The sequence below is a fragment of the Microcaecilia unicolor genome, chromosome 13 (genome assembly GCF_901765095.1).
Source record: "Microcaecilia unicolor chromosome 13, aMicUni1.1, whole genome shotgun sequence".
NCBI lineage: Eukaryota > Metazoa > Chordata > Amphibia > Gymnophiona > Siphonopidae > Microcaecilia > Microcaecilia unicolor.
The window spans coordinates 12337673-12354942 of record NC_044043.1 but is presented as its reverse complement, the minus strand read 5'-3'; the positions used below and the strand labels follow the sequence as shown (position 1 = coordinate 12354942).

General features: G+C 43.7%; 2 protein-coding genes across 2 annotated transcripts in view; one reads left to right on the top strand and one right to left on the bottom strand.

Moving 5' to 3' along the window:
- The window catches only part of IFT22 (intraflagellar transport 22), a 44989-nt gene extending 42666 nt beyond the window's left edge, over positions 1-2323 (bottom strand). Inside the window, exon 1 of the mRNA XM_030222500.1 lies at positions 2245-2323. Within this exon, the coding sequence (XP_030078360.1) occupies positions 2245-2283 (39 nt within the window). The 5' untranslated portion in view covers positions 2284-2323. The remainder of the gene's footprint in view (positions 1-2244) is intronic.
- A 6474-nt stretch (positions 2324-8797) lies between these two features.
- Positions 8798-17270, top strand: part of COL26A1 (collagen type XXVI alpha 1 chain) — a 576097-nt gene continuing 567624 nt past the window's right edge. Inside the window, exon 1 of the mRNA XM_030186010.1 lies at positions 8798-8949. Within this exon, the coding sequence (XP_030041870.1) occupies positions 8798-8949 (152 nt within the window). The remainder of the gene's footprint in view (positions 8950-17270) is intronic.

Sequence of the window (17270 nt, the reverse complement as noted above, 5' to 3'; positions counted from 1 at the left end):
GAATGTGGGGCCAGGCTGCTCTGGCTGGGGGTCTCGGGAGGTTGTGAGAGGGCTTAGGGCGCAGGATCATCCCTACCGTATTACAAACGTTTAAAAAAAAAATTCTACGGTAGCTCCGTTCCCCGTTGGTGGCGCTTTATGCGCTCCTCCTGTACATTCGCAACACTTTCCATCCTTCTAGTCTGACTTAGCCCTTGGGCGATGGAGCAGCACCGAAAGGGCTCGGTTACTCATATTCTTTTCTTTTATTATTTCTGCAAGGGGGATATTTCTTTTCTTTCAGGGCTCAGTTACCAGTAGTTGATCTTCACAAAAGCGTGGAGGATGGTAGGAGTCCGCTGGACGATAGATTTTCCACCTCAGTTTTGTTTCTTGCATTTCTTTAATGTTATTTTGTCTTTGGGTTGCAGCGGAAAAAAATTAAGGTTTCTGTGTCCATGTCCCATCAGGGCCAAACAAAAACTTTGCTAGGTCTTACTTTCGGGGGAGGCCTTATATTTAGGGTTACCATACGTCCGGATTTCCCCGGACATGTTCTCTTTTTGAGGGCATGTCCGGGGCGTCCGGCAGATTTTGCCCGCGCCCACGTTTGTCCGGATTTCTGGACCAACGTGGGTGCGGGCAGGCGCGTGCGTGCGGTGGGCGGGCGATCATCGCCGTGGGTCTGGTGACCTGGTCTCCCATCCCCTCCCCTTCCTTACCATGTTCCCTGGTGGTCTAGTGACGTCTTCGGGGCAGGAAAGAGCCCCCTCTTTCCTGCCCGGAGCGCTGCCTCCCCTGTCTATCATCCTTCTCGGTCTGGCTGGGGATTCAAAATGGCCGCAGAGAGTTGAACTCTCGCGAGGCCGCTTCAACTCTCGGTGGCCATTTTGAATCCCCAGCCATACCGAGGAGGATGCAGCAGGCAAGGGCAGGCAGCGCTCCGGGCAGGAAAGAGGGGGCTCTTTCCTGCCCCGAAGAGAAGACGCTACTAGACCACCAGGGCTAGATCAGGGTTGCCAGGTGGAAAAATTTTTTCCCACCCAATCCAGCCTAAAAACAGCCCAAAACCCGCCCAAACTCAAACCCCGCCCCTGACACCCCCCACCCCCGCCCAGAACGTCACTAACCCCGCCCAAAACGTCACTAACCGCGCCCCCCGCGGCCGAAAAAACCGCCCGAAAAACCACGGAAAAGAAAAAAAAGAAGCCCAAAAAACCGCGACCCGCCGCGGGCAAAGGAAAACCGCCCAATTGGGTGGTAAAACCGCCCACCTGGCAACACTGGGCTAGATAGTAAGTGAGGGGTGGGTATGTGATGGGGGGGAGGGGACTATGCGACGGGGGGGGGATAGGGGTGGAACCCGACCTGAAGGGGCGGGGCATGGGGCGTGACATGTGTCCTCTTTTTCAGAGGACACAAAATGGTAACCCTACTTATATTTAGCTATTCAGCAAAACCTCTACTAGGTCTTATTTGGCACCCAGATCACAAGATGATATAAGACAGAGATGTCCATGTTTTGATGTTTGGATGTCCGTATCTAGGGAGATGTTGACAAAAAGGGAAATTGCGCAATAACTTGCAATAGCTAAAACGGAACTTCATAAGAACAAATTGTTGACAAAAAAGGAAATTGCGCAATTTCCCTTTTTGTCAACATCTCCCTAGATACGGACATCCAAACATCAAAACATGGACATCTCTGTCTTATATCATCTTGTGATCTGGGTGCCAACTTATTAAAAACATTCTCCATCTTACAAACCAAACTTTCCATTTTCGTCCATAATTTCTACATCGTATGTGTTACATTCAATTTGAAAGTTGTACCAGATTTCATTAAGACTCTTGCAGGCTCTCTGCTATAAGGCCATCAGCTGGTTTCAGGCCTAGTCAGTGCTCTTCAGCTGTTTAAAGCTATGTAGCTTGGCCCACCACTATTCCAGTGGATAGGTCTCAAGCTAGAACACATATTAACTTGCAGGAAAAGCAAGTCCTTGCTCAGCCAGTCATAGATTTTTAAACCTAGCTGGTATTTTTACAGCCTGAGTCCTAAAATCTGGCCTTCCACCCTTCCGGTGGGCATCCAGTGAGGGCCTCTTGCTGTACTATAATTATACATCTTGCATCTCATCATTATGCAGTTCGCAATGCCAGTAAAATGACATGATTTTTTGCCATTTAATGCGCGTTATTTCTGTAACGCACGTTGCTAACCCCCGCCCCTCCCCTTTTATAAGCAGTTCCCTCCCCAGCACGCACCTCGCTAGGGCCCACGAGCAGCACTTTGGCCTTGAACATATCTTCTTCTTCGGCGGCTGGACAACAGGCACAACCTCCTTCGCGTCCTGCCCGTTGCTAAGGCGACGCCCACTCTGCTTTCTTATTGGCTGGGCCCGTCCCTGGCGGGAAGCCAGAACCAGTTCCTTATTGAAATCAGCAGATTCGGCACCGGGACCGGCCGCACCACAGGAGATTCCCTTAAGCGAGACAAAGGGAAAGCAGGACGGCGGAGAGAGTGGTTTAATCCGACTGTCTGACTCCCTCCCCTCCTAAGAACACAGCCGAATTTCCAAAACATACGAAAAAGTCAGTCAGTTTTTTTTGCTATTGGTCGACCGAGTAAATTATGCAGAAACGTCACGGACGGGGCGGTGCAGCCGGGTGCACGAGCCAGAGTCATTCACGCACTCGTTGCGGGGCGCGCTGCGCGTGCGCACCTAGTACTTTTTCGGATGGCGGGAAATGGTGACAGGGAGGCTGTTCCTGAGCTGAGGTGGTTGTTTAAATCTGCAGGTTTAAGCCATGGACTTCAATTGCCTCTCTGCTACCCTTTGGCTGTATTTTCTTTATTACAAGAGAATGTTTTTTTTTTTCTTGTTTACCTGTGGAGTTTGGGCGTCTTGGGTTTAGGACTTTCTCTGTGCAGTAATTCAGTGGCGTAGCCAAGGGTTCAGGCCCACCCAGTAACAGCATACCTATGATGTGGCTGGCAGGGATCCCCAAGCCCTACCAGCAGTGTTGCCAGGTGGGCGGTTTTCCGCAACCCGCCGCGGGAAATTTTTGCCCACAGCGGGTCGCGGTTTTTTGGGCTTCTTTTTCTTCTTTTCCGCGGTTTTTCGGGCGGTTTTTTCGGCTGCGGGGGGCGGGGTTAGTGACGTTTTGGGCGGGGTTAGTGACGTTTTGGGAGGGGCCGATGACGTGGGAGGCGGGGCTGGTGACGGGGGAGGCGGGGCCGGTGACGGCGGGGGTGGGGTTGATGACGGTGGGGGTGTCAGGGGCGGGGTTTGAGTTTGGGCGGGTTTTGGGCGGTTTTTACTCTGGATTGGGTGGGAAAAAAATTTTCCACCTGGCAACACTGCCTACCAGCCAAAAACTCCCAACAAGTGTCCCTCCTGCATACCTTGTAAGTAGCAGATCTTCGCCTGCAGTGAGCAGTGACATACATACTGCTCGCACCGGCCCCACAGCCTTCCCTCTGATGTATTTCTGCCTAGGCGGAAACAGGAAGCTGCATCAGAGGGAAGGGTGTGGGGCCAACGTGAGCAGTGTGTATTAGTTGCTGCTCGCTGCTGGTGAAAATCTGCTATTTAAAAGGTATGCGGGGGAGGGGGATGTTTGAGAGGCCATATGGCATGCAGGCGAGAGGAGAGACCAAATCACCTGTGGGACGGGGCGAGATTCTTCTGCCCACCCATCTTGGGCCCAGGCCCACCCAAAATTGGGTGTCTGGCTACGCCCCACTGCAGTTGTATTTCAAAGCCTCAGGGCTCTGTTTACTAAGGGGGGCGCTAACAATAGAGACATTTATAGGAATGTTAATAAACGGCCCACAGTTCCTTATGTTAGATAGGTCTATTTATCATGACTACCATTAAAAAAAATGTAAACAAAATAATTAAAAAAAATGCAATTAAAAAGAGCTATATTTACCCATACAAATAAAATCCAGCACACGGGCCTTCAAGACTGGGACAATGAAAAGACATTTATTCAAAAACTGGTGTTTCCGTAACCTCGGTTATAACATCTTTACCTCTTCCACAGACAGATGATCAAAAGCCCTGTGCGGTTCCAAACAATGCTCTAAAAATAGTGCTGGCCAGGGTTGCCAGGTGGAAAATTTTTTTCCCACCCAAACCAGCCTAAATCCAGGCCAAAACCCGCCCAAACTCAAACCCCGCCCCTGACACCCCCACCCCCGCCGTCATCGGCCCCGCCCAGAACGTCACTAACCTCGCCCCACCGCAGCCGAAAAAAACGCCTAAAAAACCGCCCAAAAGACAAAAAAGAAACCCAAAAAACCGACGCGGGCAAAAATTTCCCATGGCGGGTAGCGGAAAACCGCCCAATTGGGCGGTAAAACCGCCCACCTGGCAACACTGGTGCTGGCCGTTATTAGACCTATGATCAGAGATAATTGCATGCAGTTGCCATTTTGTGCCGAAGGTTCGTGTTATTTGAAAGAAAAACGGTCATTTTCTTTTTCTTTTCTCCTGATGAAGTAGCGAAACAGAAGGAAGCCTGTATCTGTCGAGAAAGACACTTGAGATAGATACGTTTGACCAAAGACGTGACATCATGGACATTGGGTCTGAACAAAACTAAGAGTAGGTCCGGGATTGTGTTTTGTCAGCATTACCTTGGTGAAGCTAAGTACTCTTTCGTTTTTTGTTCCCGTCTATGTATGATTCACACTTTAAACTAATTCCTGATTTTGGAAAATAAGGTAGAAGTAAATCTGGCTGTTTGTGCATTTTGATTATAAAATTGTCACCATTAACCCCCTCCGTTTTTTACTGCAGACCTTTTTTCTCCATTTGGAGTTGTTTTGCTCGGCAGGTGTTTTCGGAGGAGGTAGGAGCCAATGATGATAGCCAATTCAGGTGGTGTCCAATTAAGTGGTACCATGGGCTTAGGAGGCTTTATTTGTTTAAAATTATAATAAGTGACATTTAATATGTGTATAATCAATACCGTTGATTCAGGGCAACAGTATATAAGATTCATAAAAAAAATAAATACATATACATACATACAAACAAATATAAAACCCACACATAAAAAAAAACAATAACTGAAATATTTACAAAATACATAATACAGGGTTCCTTGAAGATAAAAATGCTTGATATTTGTTTATTTATGGAGACTTAATCTGACAAAATCAGAATCTGGTGTTTGGGAAGGTCTACATAGACACTGCCACAAAGTAGCAAGTACCACCTCAAAAAATTGATTAGCCACCTCTTTGCCATCCCGTCTAGAACCTGGGTGCTGGTAATGGCATCACCAGGTTGCATAGCAGCTCCTTTCTGATTCTTGTAGGTCCCTGGCTGTATGATTTTAACCTACTTAATTTGAACCTCATAAGTATATAAGTACATAAGTGTTGCTATACTGGGACAGACCAAAAGTCCATCAAGCCAAGCATCCTGTTTCCAACAGTGATTAATCCAGGTTACAAGTACCTGGTAAGATCTCAAAACAGTACAATACATTTTTATACCCCTTATCCTAAAAATAAGCAGTGGATTTTCCCCAAGTCCAGTTTAATAATTAGGGATTTTTCCTTTGGAAAGCCATCCAAACCTTTTTTTAAACCCTGCTAAGCTAAGTAACGAATTCCAGAGTTTAATTACATGTTGAGTGAAGAAATATTTTCTCCGATTCATTTTAAATTTACTACTTTGTAGCTTCATTGTGTGCCCCCTAATCCTAGTATTTTTGGAAAGAGTAAACAAGCGATTCACGCCTACCCATTCAATTCCACTCATTATTTTATAGACCTCTATCATATCTCCCCTCAGCCACCTTTTCTCCAAACTGAAGAGCCCTAACTGCTTTAGCCTTTCCTCATAGGTAAGTCGTCCCATCCCCTTTATCATTTTCGTCTCCTTTCTCTGTACCTTTTCTAATTCCACTATATATCTTTTTTGAGATGCGGTGACCAGAATTGAACACAATATTCGAGCTGCGGTCGCACCATGGAGCGATACAAAGGCGTTATAACATCCTCATTTTTGTTTTCCATTCCTTTCGTAATAATACCCAACATTCTATTTGCTTTCTTAGCCGCAGCAGCACACTGAGCAGAAGGTTTCAACGTATCATCAACGATGACACCTAGATCCCTTTCTTGGTCCGTGACTCCTAACATAGAACTTTACATGATGTAGCTATAATTCGGGTTCCTCTTTCCCACATGCATCACTTTGCACTTGCTCACATTAAATGTCATCTGCCATTTAGATGCCCAGTCGCCCAGTCTCATAAGGTCCTCTTGTAATTTTTCACAATCCTTCCGCGATTTAATGACTTTGAATAACTTTGTGTCATCAGCAAATTTAATTACCTCACTAGTTACTCCTATCTCTAGGTCATTTATAAATTTGTTAAAAAGCAGCGGTCTGAGCACAGACCCCTGGGGAACCCCTCTAACTACCTTTTTCCATTGAGAATACTGACCATTTAACCCTACTCTCTGTTTTCTATCTTTTAACCAGTTTTTAATCCACAATAGAACACTACCTCCTATACCTAGTACCTGGTAGGAGTTACGCCTAGTTGGTTCAGAAGTGGAATGATGAGTTGGGGATTGGTATTCAAGAGGGTGACCTTAAATTCTTGCAATCGACACCTAATCACATACATAGGGAATGCCAATATAAGATCATAACTTGATCATACTTTTCTCCAAAGCAAGTCTTTTATGCAGGGTGTATTTCCTCTGGGACATGCCTTAAATGTGGTTCTGCAAATGTCACACTCTCCCATGCTTTGTGGACTTGTCTCCATATCAGACAGTTCTGGTTTAGTTTGATTAGGTACTGGGAGCAGTTACTCAACAGGTCTATTATCTCCTCACCAAAGGGTGTTCTTTTTGGGCATTTGGAGAGCTGTGGGTTGCTTCTGTGGAGAGAACACTTGTTTATATACAAAGTTAGTGTGGTGGGTAGAAAATGTATTTTACAGCATTGGACCTTGAGTTCTCCACCTGCTTTTTGGCACTGGAGGAATGCCCTGCACACTTTATTGGTCATGGAGGCTCAGGATGCAGGTCATACCATAAAAAGGAAACCGAGATTTTGGGCTATCTGGGAACCTTATGTGCAGTCTTTATCATCTCCAGCACATAGCCTTATTTAAAAAAAGCTGCCATTGTTTATGTTAATGTTTATTCAAATTTGTTATACTGCCCTTTCTGAACAAGCAGGTCAGGGTGGTTTACAAAAATACCCTGAAAAATACAAGTTTAGAAACACACAGAAAATAGAATTCCATTATGATAGGAAAGAAAATAAACGAACCATGAGTACTCATCACTTACAGTTAAATAAAACAGTTGAAAACCTAATCGGGGAAAAATCTCCGCTGAGATATTCCAAAAGCAACAGAAAAGTAATGAGATTTAAGTAAGGATTTAAATTTCTTAAAAGAAGGTTCAGAAAGGATAGAGAGTAGTAGATCATTCCAGAGCTTTGGACCAAGAAAATAAAAAGGTAGTGTGCCTTGTAGATTCAAGATGAGCTAGTTTGGGGAAGAACTAAATTGACTTTCTGAACCTAGACTTTACAGCCTGTCCTTCGGAGGGGGGGGGGGGGGGGGGGGGGGGGCTTGGGTGGATATTTTGAATCCAGTTAAAGTGTTTGCCGTGTTTGTGGGGAACTATAAGAGTCCAAGTTCCCTTCAGATTGTGGGGCCCTTTTACCAAGCAGTGGGTAAAAAGGCCAAAAATGCCATGCGAGGGGGAGCACTTAGCATTATACACTGAGGTGACGTTAAGGACGCTAACCCAGCAGAAACTGGGTAGTGTGCAGCACTGCTCGATTACTGCCGGGTTAGTGCCATGCTGAAAAATATAGCACTATTTTCCCCAGAATGGGAAATGGTGCCCGCATTGGGCCGTTGGTAGCTCCAGAGTAGCGGGTAGTAAGGCCATGTTGGGTTTACCACCACTTTGTGAAAGGGCCCCCTGTATGATCAGTTTAATTTGTTCTGGATTTATGTACGGTTATTTTCTATGAAAATGTTAATAAAATGAATTAAACCTAAAGTGGACTAACATTGCTACCACATGACTTTATCCATAGAAAAGCAATACTGTAAGCCCATTCAGTCAGTGGGAAAAATCTGGAGCCAGTTGATTACCCTATTTAACGCAGATATCCTGAATACCCAGTCAGATTTCAGGAAAGTTTGGGAAACTCAGAGGATGACCTTTTGCTTTCAGCAAAGGTTCTACTAGGTTGTGGTAAGGAGTGAATGATAAAACATTCATAGTACAGTAAAATTTTAAATAATACACCGTTAACTGCTTCCTAATTAGCCAAAACATAGAGTAGAAAAGCCTGATATGCATGTTGTATGCGTCTTTTTCATCCTTGTGTCCCTGTAGAAATTACTATCAGAGTGTAGTTTAAAAGTATTGCAGTAGGTGGCGATCATGAACTTTGAGTGACAATGGAGTGGAGGGAACCTCACAAAATGCAAGGGGCTTTGTATGAAAATGTGTCTGACCTGGGTTTGCTGAATGGGATCAGTTTCAGTCTGTATTTGTGAGCATTTTGGTCTGTTGCAAGAGCTTGGCTGGCTCAGCAGGTCAAGAAACTGCATGTCCAGTAAGAGGAATCCTGACCAAACTAATTTCCCCACCAGCCTTGCAAACCCAAATGCCTCATAGTGCCATGGATTCAATTGCAGTTTAGGTATCCTAAGCACTTTGGTACCATTGGAAGTTCCAGGAACAGTTGGATTTTGGTGAAATTAGAAAGAGAATCCTGCGCTTTTTTCAATTTTATTTATTCCTTTAAAAATGAAATCATCTCTTTTCCTGCTGTGGTCCTGGTCTCTCTGTGGATTGACATATGGGACTGGGTTTCTCTATCAATTTCCAGCATCAACTCTTTCGCATAGCTATCCAGAGCAAACCGCAGGGTCTCCAGGCAGCGGATTCACAAATCTCAGGTGAGTAACCTAGTGTGAGCATAGTGAATGAGTGCATAAGGGACAATATGTGAAATATGAATTCAGCAAACATGCTGACTGGAAGTATTATGCCGTGTTTCCTATGTTAATATTCATCTGATTTATATCCAGTCTTCATTGTGCCCCTAACATTAAATACAACCTTCTCTAAATGATAATACTTGTGTGGTGTGGATGATACTGGCATCAAATATTTTTGTCCCTAAAAGAAAGATATTCTTTTTAAGAAAGCGAATGTACTGAACATGCAAACTAGACATCAGGCTTTTCTTAAATAGGTATTCCTGGTGGTGTGCCCTGTAAGTTCTTGTATCCTTTGCATGTGCCTCTACATTTGAAGGCAGTTCCTTTGACAGGCATTGTGGTTTAGGAGCTTAGAAGGAGAGCATTGAAAAGTAGTAACTTTTTTTGTCCATATGAAAAGAGGAAGATTCTCCTGCTCCCGAAGCAGGATGAGAAGCTGTTTGACTTGAGTCCTATTTCTAATTAACTTTAACCCCTGCCCTTGACAGGATTTGGAAGTGGTAAGAGGAGATCTGTAGAAAAAAAATGGTTCTATACTTATTCACCACTTTCATACACTGCACCACAGTAGCCCTTCCAAGCCTTTAGTATTTTGCAGGAAACTGCAACATAATTTTCCTCTGCAGTTTTGGTACTTAAGAGACCACCTTCTGTAACTGAATGAACAGCAAACATTAATAGATCTTAACACAATTTGTCCCCACAAAATCATTCCCAGCATGTTGGTATTGCTTTGCAGATGCTCAGGGTTTGTTTGATTTATCGGTTTGAAGTGAGGACTTGTTGCTGTTTTGATCTGCTCAAACCTCAAAGGTCAATGAACGACAGTTGCTGCTTTTGGGGGTTGAATTCTGTTGGCATATGATCCATAGTGAAGAAGGTTGAAGTGTGTTTCACCTTGTGGAAGTCTTCCCTCTCATCACCTAGAAGGATTTCTGCTTAGGTAATCACTTTGGGGAGATGAGCTGAAGAAGAACCTTTTCTAGTGTAATAAAAATAAAACACTTGGAGGGTCTTGTATAGTAGATTAACTATTTTGATTGGTCAGTGTGACTGTTAATTTTCATGGTTAAGTGACTGGTAAAACTCTATCAAAAAGAGTTTCTTGGAAACCCTGAAATTGTCTCCTATGGTACTGTATCTCAAATTCTTAACAACTGATGGAGGTGGCAGTGCTAACTTGAAGGTTTGAAAAGCTTTCCTAAGACAGCAGGGGGCGCTCTCATTCCAAGGCAAGCAGAAGAAAGTTACAGTTGATATATGATATGAAAAACTATGGTCTTTGTTCTCCTGGAGTGATTTTTAATATATGTTTGTTAATTGGCTTCACGGTGAGAGAGTTAATATTTTTAAAACAAAGGAAAGATTCAGAGCCTCACTAGAAAATTTAAAATGAGGATGAATCAGAAAGTAAAGGAATAATGCCTAGAAATAACACATCCTAAAACCTCTACTTTGACCTTGATTTATTTGTTCATATATTTACAAGTTTTAATCATTGTACCAAAGTTCATGATGATATACTGAAAGGAGAAACAGGGGTGATATGATACAGGCGTTCAAATATTTGAAAGGTATTAATCCGCAAACGAACCTTTTCCGGAGATGGGAAGGCGGTAGAACTAGAGGACATGAAATGAGGTTGAAAGAAGTATTTTTTCATGGAGAGAGTGGTGAGGGTACTTGGAATGCCCTTCCGCGGGAGGTGGTGGAGATGAAAACGGTAATGGAATTCAAAAATGTGTGGGATAAACATAAAGAAATTCTGTTCGGAAGGAATGGATCCTCAGAAGCTTAGCGGAGATTGAATGGCAGCACCGGTGGTGGGAGGCGGGGCTAGTGCTGGGCAGACTTCTACGGTCTGTGCCCTGAAAATGGCAGATACAAATCAAGCAAACAAACAAAGCAAACACTGGGCCTTCAGGATTGAGAAAAATGTAGTTCTTTATTTATAATGGAGACCCGACAAGGGACCGTGTTTCTGCGGATCTAGCCGCCTGCCTCATGGTTCAAAACTCTCTGCAATATGTCTACAGTACAAGTGGAAAATGTTGACAACTGCATATGATGATGTATCTGGCAAAGGATGCAAAGGACTACAACCAGCACGTCAAACAGGCTGGGTAGATGGTCCAGGTCTGAGGCAGTGCTGGTGCCACATTACCAGGAAGATCAGGTCCAGGGTCAGGATTGGGGCTGGGGTGACTGCAGTGTCGTGGCTGCATCTTTTGCCAGATACATCATCATATACAGTAGTTGTCAACATTTTCCACTTGCACCACAGACATATTGCAGAGAGTTGTGACCCCCTGAGATGGGCGGCTAGATCCGCCAAAACATGATCACATGTTGGTTCTCTACTCAGGTGCTTGGCTCAGTAAAAACTTTCGTTTTCACTCCCTGTTTGGTAGTCATTTGGGCTCATTTTTGAAAGAGAAGGACGCCCATCTTTCGACACAAATCGGAAGATGGATGTCCAAATTGGCATAATCGAAAGCCGATTTTGGACGTCCCCAACTGCTTTTCGTCGCAGGGATGGCCAAGGGGGCATGTCGGAAGTGTAGCGAATGCGGGACTTGGGCGTGTCTAACACTTTGACGTCCTTCACCCATAATCGAAAAAAAGGACGTCCCTGTCGAACACTTGGACGTTTTCATCTGGTTGTGCTTTTCTTATGACCAAGGCACAAAACGTTGCCCAAAATGACCAGATGACCACCGGAGGGAATCGGGGATGACCTCCCCTTACTCCCCCAGTGGTCACTAACCCCCTCCCACCCTCAAAAAATATATTTAAAAATATTGATTGTCAGCCTCTATGCCAGCCTCAGATGTCATACTCAGGTCCATCACAGCAGTATACAGGTCCCTGGAGCAGTTTTAGTGGGTGCAGTGCACTTCAGGCAGGCGGACCCAGGCCCATCCCCCCACTACCTGTTACGTTTGGGGGGGAAACAGCGAGACCTCCAAAACCCACCACAGACCCACTGTACCCACATCTAGGTGCCCCCCTTCACCCGTAAGGGCTATTGTAGTGGTGTACAGTTGTGGGTAGTGGGTTTGGGGGGGGGGGTTGGGGGGGGCTCAGCACACAAGGTAAGGGAGCTGTGTACCTGGGAGCAATTTATGAAGTCTAGTGCAGTGCCCCCTAGGGTGCCTGGTTGGTGTCCTGGCTTGTCAGGGGGACCAGTGCATTAGAAATGCTGGCTCCTCCCACGACCAAATGGCTTGCATTTGGTAGTTTCTGAGATGGACGTCCTTGGTTTCAAAAATTGCCGAAAATTAGAAACGTCCAAATCAGGGGACGACCAAATTTCAGGATTTGGACGTCCATGACTGTATTATCGAAACGAAAGATGGACGTCCATCTTGTTTCGAAAATACGGGCTTCCCCACCCCTGGATCAGGACGTTTTGCGAGGACGTCCAAATCAAAACTTGGACGTCCCTTTTGAAAATGCCCCTCGTGTCCATCTCCACTTTTTTTGTTGCATTACACGTAGAATTGCCATAGAAGGTGCAGATTCAAAGGGAATGTGTTCTGTTACATTTGTATTTCCCAGTTTACAATGGCAATACAGATATATTTCCCCATTGACATTCATAGCTTTTTGTTGGCATATATAAAGGTCAGGTAGTGCTTGAGGGTGCAATTAGCTAACAAATACACGTCTGTTGCAAAATTGGCATTTACACATGTTAAGCTCTGAGTGATTCCACCCTTTTTGATCATGTACTACGGTGACATCAGTACTCCTGCTGTTCTCTTGCCTGTAAATACAAGTGTTTGCCGGTGTCATCCATACTTTATGAGACTCCACATTTAGCAGTGCTTTTTCTAAAATACTCTAACTTAATTCCCACCTAGATGTCCTATGCAAATGAGGCCTCACACAAGCACATGATATATATATGTGGCCAGCCTTCCAATGTTTTAGCATTGAGGGTGACCCCAGAGAAGGGTATACGTATTATTTTTGGTATCTGAGACTATAAAATTAAATTCTCCTCCAAAATCATCTCTCCAAGCACACACATCAGGTATAAATAAAGGGCGCCTGATGCGTAGCTGTATAATCTTTGAATTGTCTCTGGACAGGCACACAAAACCTATACTGGAATAAATAACAAGGAGGCTGAGAAGGGTTAGAAGAAAAATATCTATTTATTGGGCCCTCGTCACACAATACAAAAGTAGAGTAGTGAAAACAATAAGGCATATATCCCTGGATTCTATACATTGCACCCAATGTTCTGCGCCGAGATCCAAGTGTATTCTATAAGAATGCGCATAACTTGATTGGCTTAACAAGTTGATAACAGTGCTTAACAAGTAATTATGAGAACTAATTGGGAATAATTAGAATTTACATGTATAACTTGCTAAGCGTATTCTGTAACTCACTGCACCTAAATTCTAATGTGCACATCCAAAAAGGGCAGAGAAATGGGCGTGTTGTGGGCATTCCAAAAAACTGCGCTCATGTTTATAGAATATACCTGCTCTGTGCGTAATTTAGGCGCTGGCATTGACAGGTTTTACTTGGTGTAAATGGTCGCGACTAAATTTGGTCACATGGAGAGGCACTCGGCGTATTCTATATAGCGTGTGGAAATTTAAGCCTATTCTATAAAAATAAGATGTACTTTAGAGAATATGCCTAGGCATAATTTTATTCTGCACGGATTTTTCAGGCGCCATATATGGAATCTCCCCCATAGGGAGCAATTCTGTGACTTGGCACCATGATGTAGCTCCACAATGGAGTGTACTTAGTGCAAATTCTGTAACAGTTTTAAGGTACACCTAAGCCATTATAAAGTACTCACACAAAGCTACTTTGGTACACTGAAATTTAGGTGTGCCCACTTACAACTGCTCAGTGGCTGCCATAAGTTGTCACACCTAAGTATGCCATGCAACTGATAGCGTTCTATAGGTTGTGTGCATCGCTTGGCAATATGACCCTGCCCCACCTATGCTCTACCCACATGTACACACCCTCGCAGTTACGTGCTATCCCCCCGATTCTATAAAAGTCATCTTAATTTGGGCACCCAGAGCAGATACGTGCACAGATCAATTAGTTAATGAGCTGTCAACAATTGGTAATCAGTTAATTGGCATCAGTTTGCATTTTCGCACATCTGCTCTTGCTACTATTCTATAACATCCACGCCTTTGCACCTTTGCAAAATACTAGCATAATGCGGATCTTTTTGGTGTCTAACCTTGAGTTCCCTTTACTGAATCTGGCCCTAAGTAGCTGTGGGGCTCATTTTCAAAAGAGAAAAATGTCTAAAAAGTGACATAAAGCAGCATTTGGATGTTTTTCTCCCTAACCGTCCAAATCAGTATTTTTGAAACCTATTTTTCAGACGTTTTTCTATGCTGTTCGTCTGAAGTGCATCCAGATCTCAAGGGGGCATTGTCAAGGGCGGGATTTGGGCGTTTCTAAGACTTAGACGTTTTTCAGTCATACAAAACAAAACTAAGATGTTTTGAGCTAGACCTGTTTTTATATCGAATAAGACACAAAAAGGTGCCCTAAATGTCCAGCTGACCAATGGAGGGAATCAGGGATGACTCCCCCCCAATACTCCCCCAGTGGTCACTGACCCCCTCCCACCCCCCCAAAACATGTGAGTAAAAATATGACTTTAGCCTTTATGGCAGCCTCAGATGTTATATTTATTTATTTAGTTATTTGTTGCATTTGTATCCCACATTTTCCCACCTCTTTGCAGGCTCAATGTGGCTTACAATACATCAAGAATAGTGGAAATATATTAGAAAACAGACATTTGGTGTACAGAAGGATCTTGGGCAATATGATAATAGTAATACATAATAATAGTTTAACAAGCAGATATTATGAGACAGTTCTAAATATATGTGGAGGAGTTGTGTATATTCACATTGGTTGATCTTTGTGGTAGGCTTTGTCAAAGAGATGGGTCTTCAATAGTTTGCGGAAGTTCGTTAGTTCGTAGATCGTTTTTAGGTTGCGCGGTAGTGCGTTCCATAACTGTGTGCTCAAGTAGGTAAAGTTTGACGCGTGCATTAGTTTGTATTTTAGACCTTTGCAGTTAGGGAAGTGCAGATCAAGGAATGTGCGGGATGATCTTTTGGCATTCCTGGGTGGTAGGTCTGTCAGGTCTGACATGTAAGCTGGTGCATCACCATGAATGATTTTGTGAACTCGGGAGCAAATTTTGAACGTGATGCGTTCTTTAAGTGGGAGCCAGTGTAATTTTTCTCGTAGGGGTTTAGCACTTTCATATTTTGTTTCGCCGAATATGAGTCTGGCTGCAGTGTTCTGGGCTGTATGAAGTTTCTTGATTATTTGCTCTTTACAGCCAGCGTAGAGTGCGTTGCAGTAGTCTAGATGACTGAGCACCATTGATTTTACCAGGTTACGGAAAACAGTCCTTGGGAAGAAAGGTCTTACTCTTTTTAATTTCCACATTGAATGGAACATTTTCTTGGTTGTGTTTTTTGCATGGTTCTCGAGTGTTAGGTGTCGATCGATGGTAACTCCGAGAATTTTTAGGGTGTCTGAAATTGGAAGGTCCAGCTTTGATGTGTTAATGGTGGTGAATTCTTTTTTGTTGTGTTGAGAGGTGAGTATTAGGCACTGGGTTTTTTCTGCATTAAGTTTCAGCCGAAATGCGTCCGCCCATGAATGCATGATGTGGAGACTTTGGTTGATGTCATTGGATATTTCCTTTAGTTCTTGTTTAAATGGGATGTAAATCGTTACGTCGTCTGCGTATATGTATGGATTGAGGTTTTGATTTGATAATAGTTTGGCCAAGGGTATCATCATTAAGTTGAATAGAGTCGGCGAGAGGGGGGGATCCCTGTGGGACTCCGCATTCTGGTATCCATGTGGCTGAGGTAGTTGAGTTACATGTCACTTGGTATGATTGTGTGGTTAGGAATCCTTTGAACCAGTTAAGAACTTTACCTCCAATTCCGAAATATTCAAGGATATGTAGTAGTATTCCATGATCAACCATATCGAAAGTGCTTGACATGTCAAATTGTAGAAGTAGTATGTTCTTTCCAGTTGCAATTGTTTGTTTGAATTTAGTCGAGAGTAACTAGTACTGTTTCAGTGCTGTGGTTAGACCGAAATCCTGACTGGGGGTCATGGAGTATTGAGAATTTATTTAAATAGTTTGTGAGTTGTTTGGTCACCAACCCTTCCGTTAGTTTGGTTATTAAGGGAATGGATGCTACTGGCCTGTAATTGGTTAATTCACTGGCATTTTTCTTTGTGTCTTTGGGTATGGGGGTAAGTAGAATGTTTCCTTTCTCCTTCGGGAAGAGTCCATTTTGTAACATATAATTCAGGTGTTTCGTTATGTCCGTTAAGAATTGTTGAGGAGCAGCTGTCATAAGGTTGTTTGGGCATGCGTCTAATTTGCAATGAGATTTGGCAAATCTTTTGAGCGTTTGGGAGATGATATCCTCTGATAGTGTCTCGAAGTTGGTCCAAGTCCTGTCCGCTGGGTAAATGCCAGGGTCTGGGTCTAGACAGTCAAGGAGTTCAGCATAGTCAGTGGTACTGACATGTATCTTAAGTCATAATTGTATGATTTTCTCGTTGAAGTATCTCGCAAGATTGTCTGCTCCTGGTGCGTCTTTGCTGTGGTGTGATATCTAATAGTTTATTCACGAGTTGGAAGAGTTTATGCGTGTCCTTGTAGTTTGGTACGACTACGGTTTTGTAATGTAATCTTTTAGTTTGTCTTATGGTATATTTGTATTTCCTTTGTAATTGCTTCCATGCGTTAAGTGTGGGGTTGTCTTTCTTTTTATTCCAAGCTCGTTCTAACCTTCTAACTTGTGTTTTAAGTTTTTTCAACTCTTCATTGAACCATGGTATTGAATTCTTTCTATGTGAGGTTCTGGTTTGGATTGGAGCAATATTGTCTAATATGGTTCTGCATCTGTCGTCCCATTCTAGGAGGAATTGGATTGTGTCTGTTTTTATTGTCCATTCGTTGTGGTAGATCTGTTGCCAGAATGTTACCGGGTCTATTTTTCCTCTCGTGGTGTAGGTTTTCCGTTCTTGTTTGTTCAGTGAGCTTTTCGTTCGCCGTTGGAGGGAGATGTTTGCTTTATAGTGGTCGGACCATGGTGCGGGTGTCCATTTTGTGTCTGTTAATATAAGGTTTGAGTCGGGGTCAAATTTGTGTGTGACAATGTCTAGTGTGTGTCCTTTGTTATGAGTTGGTTGAGTGTTTGTTCTATGAAGTTGTAGGAACT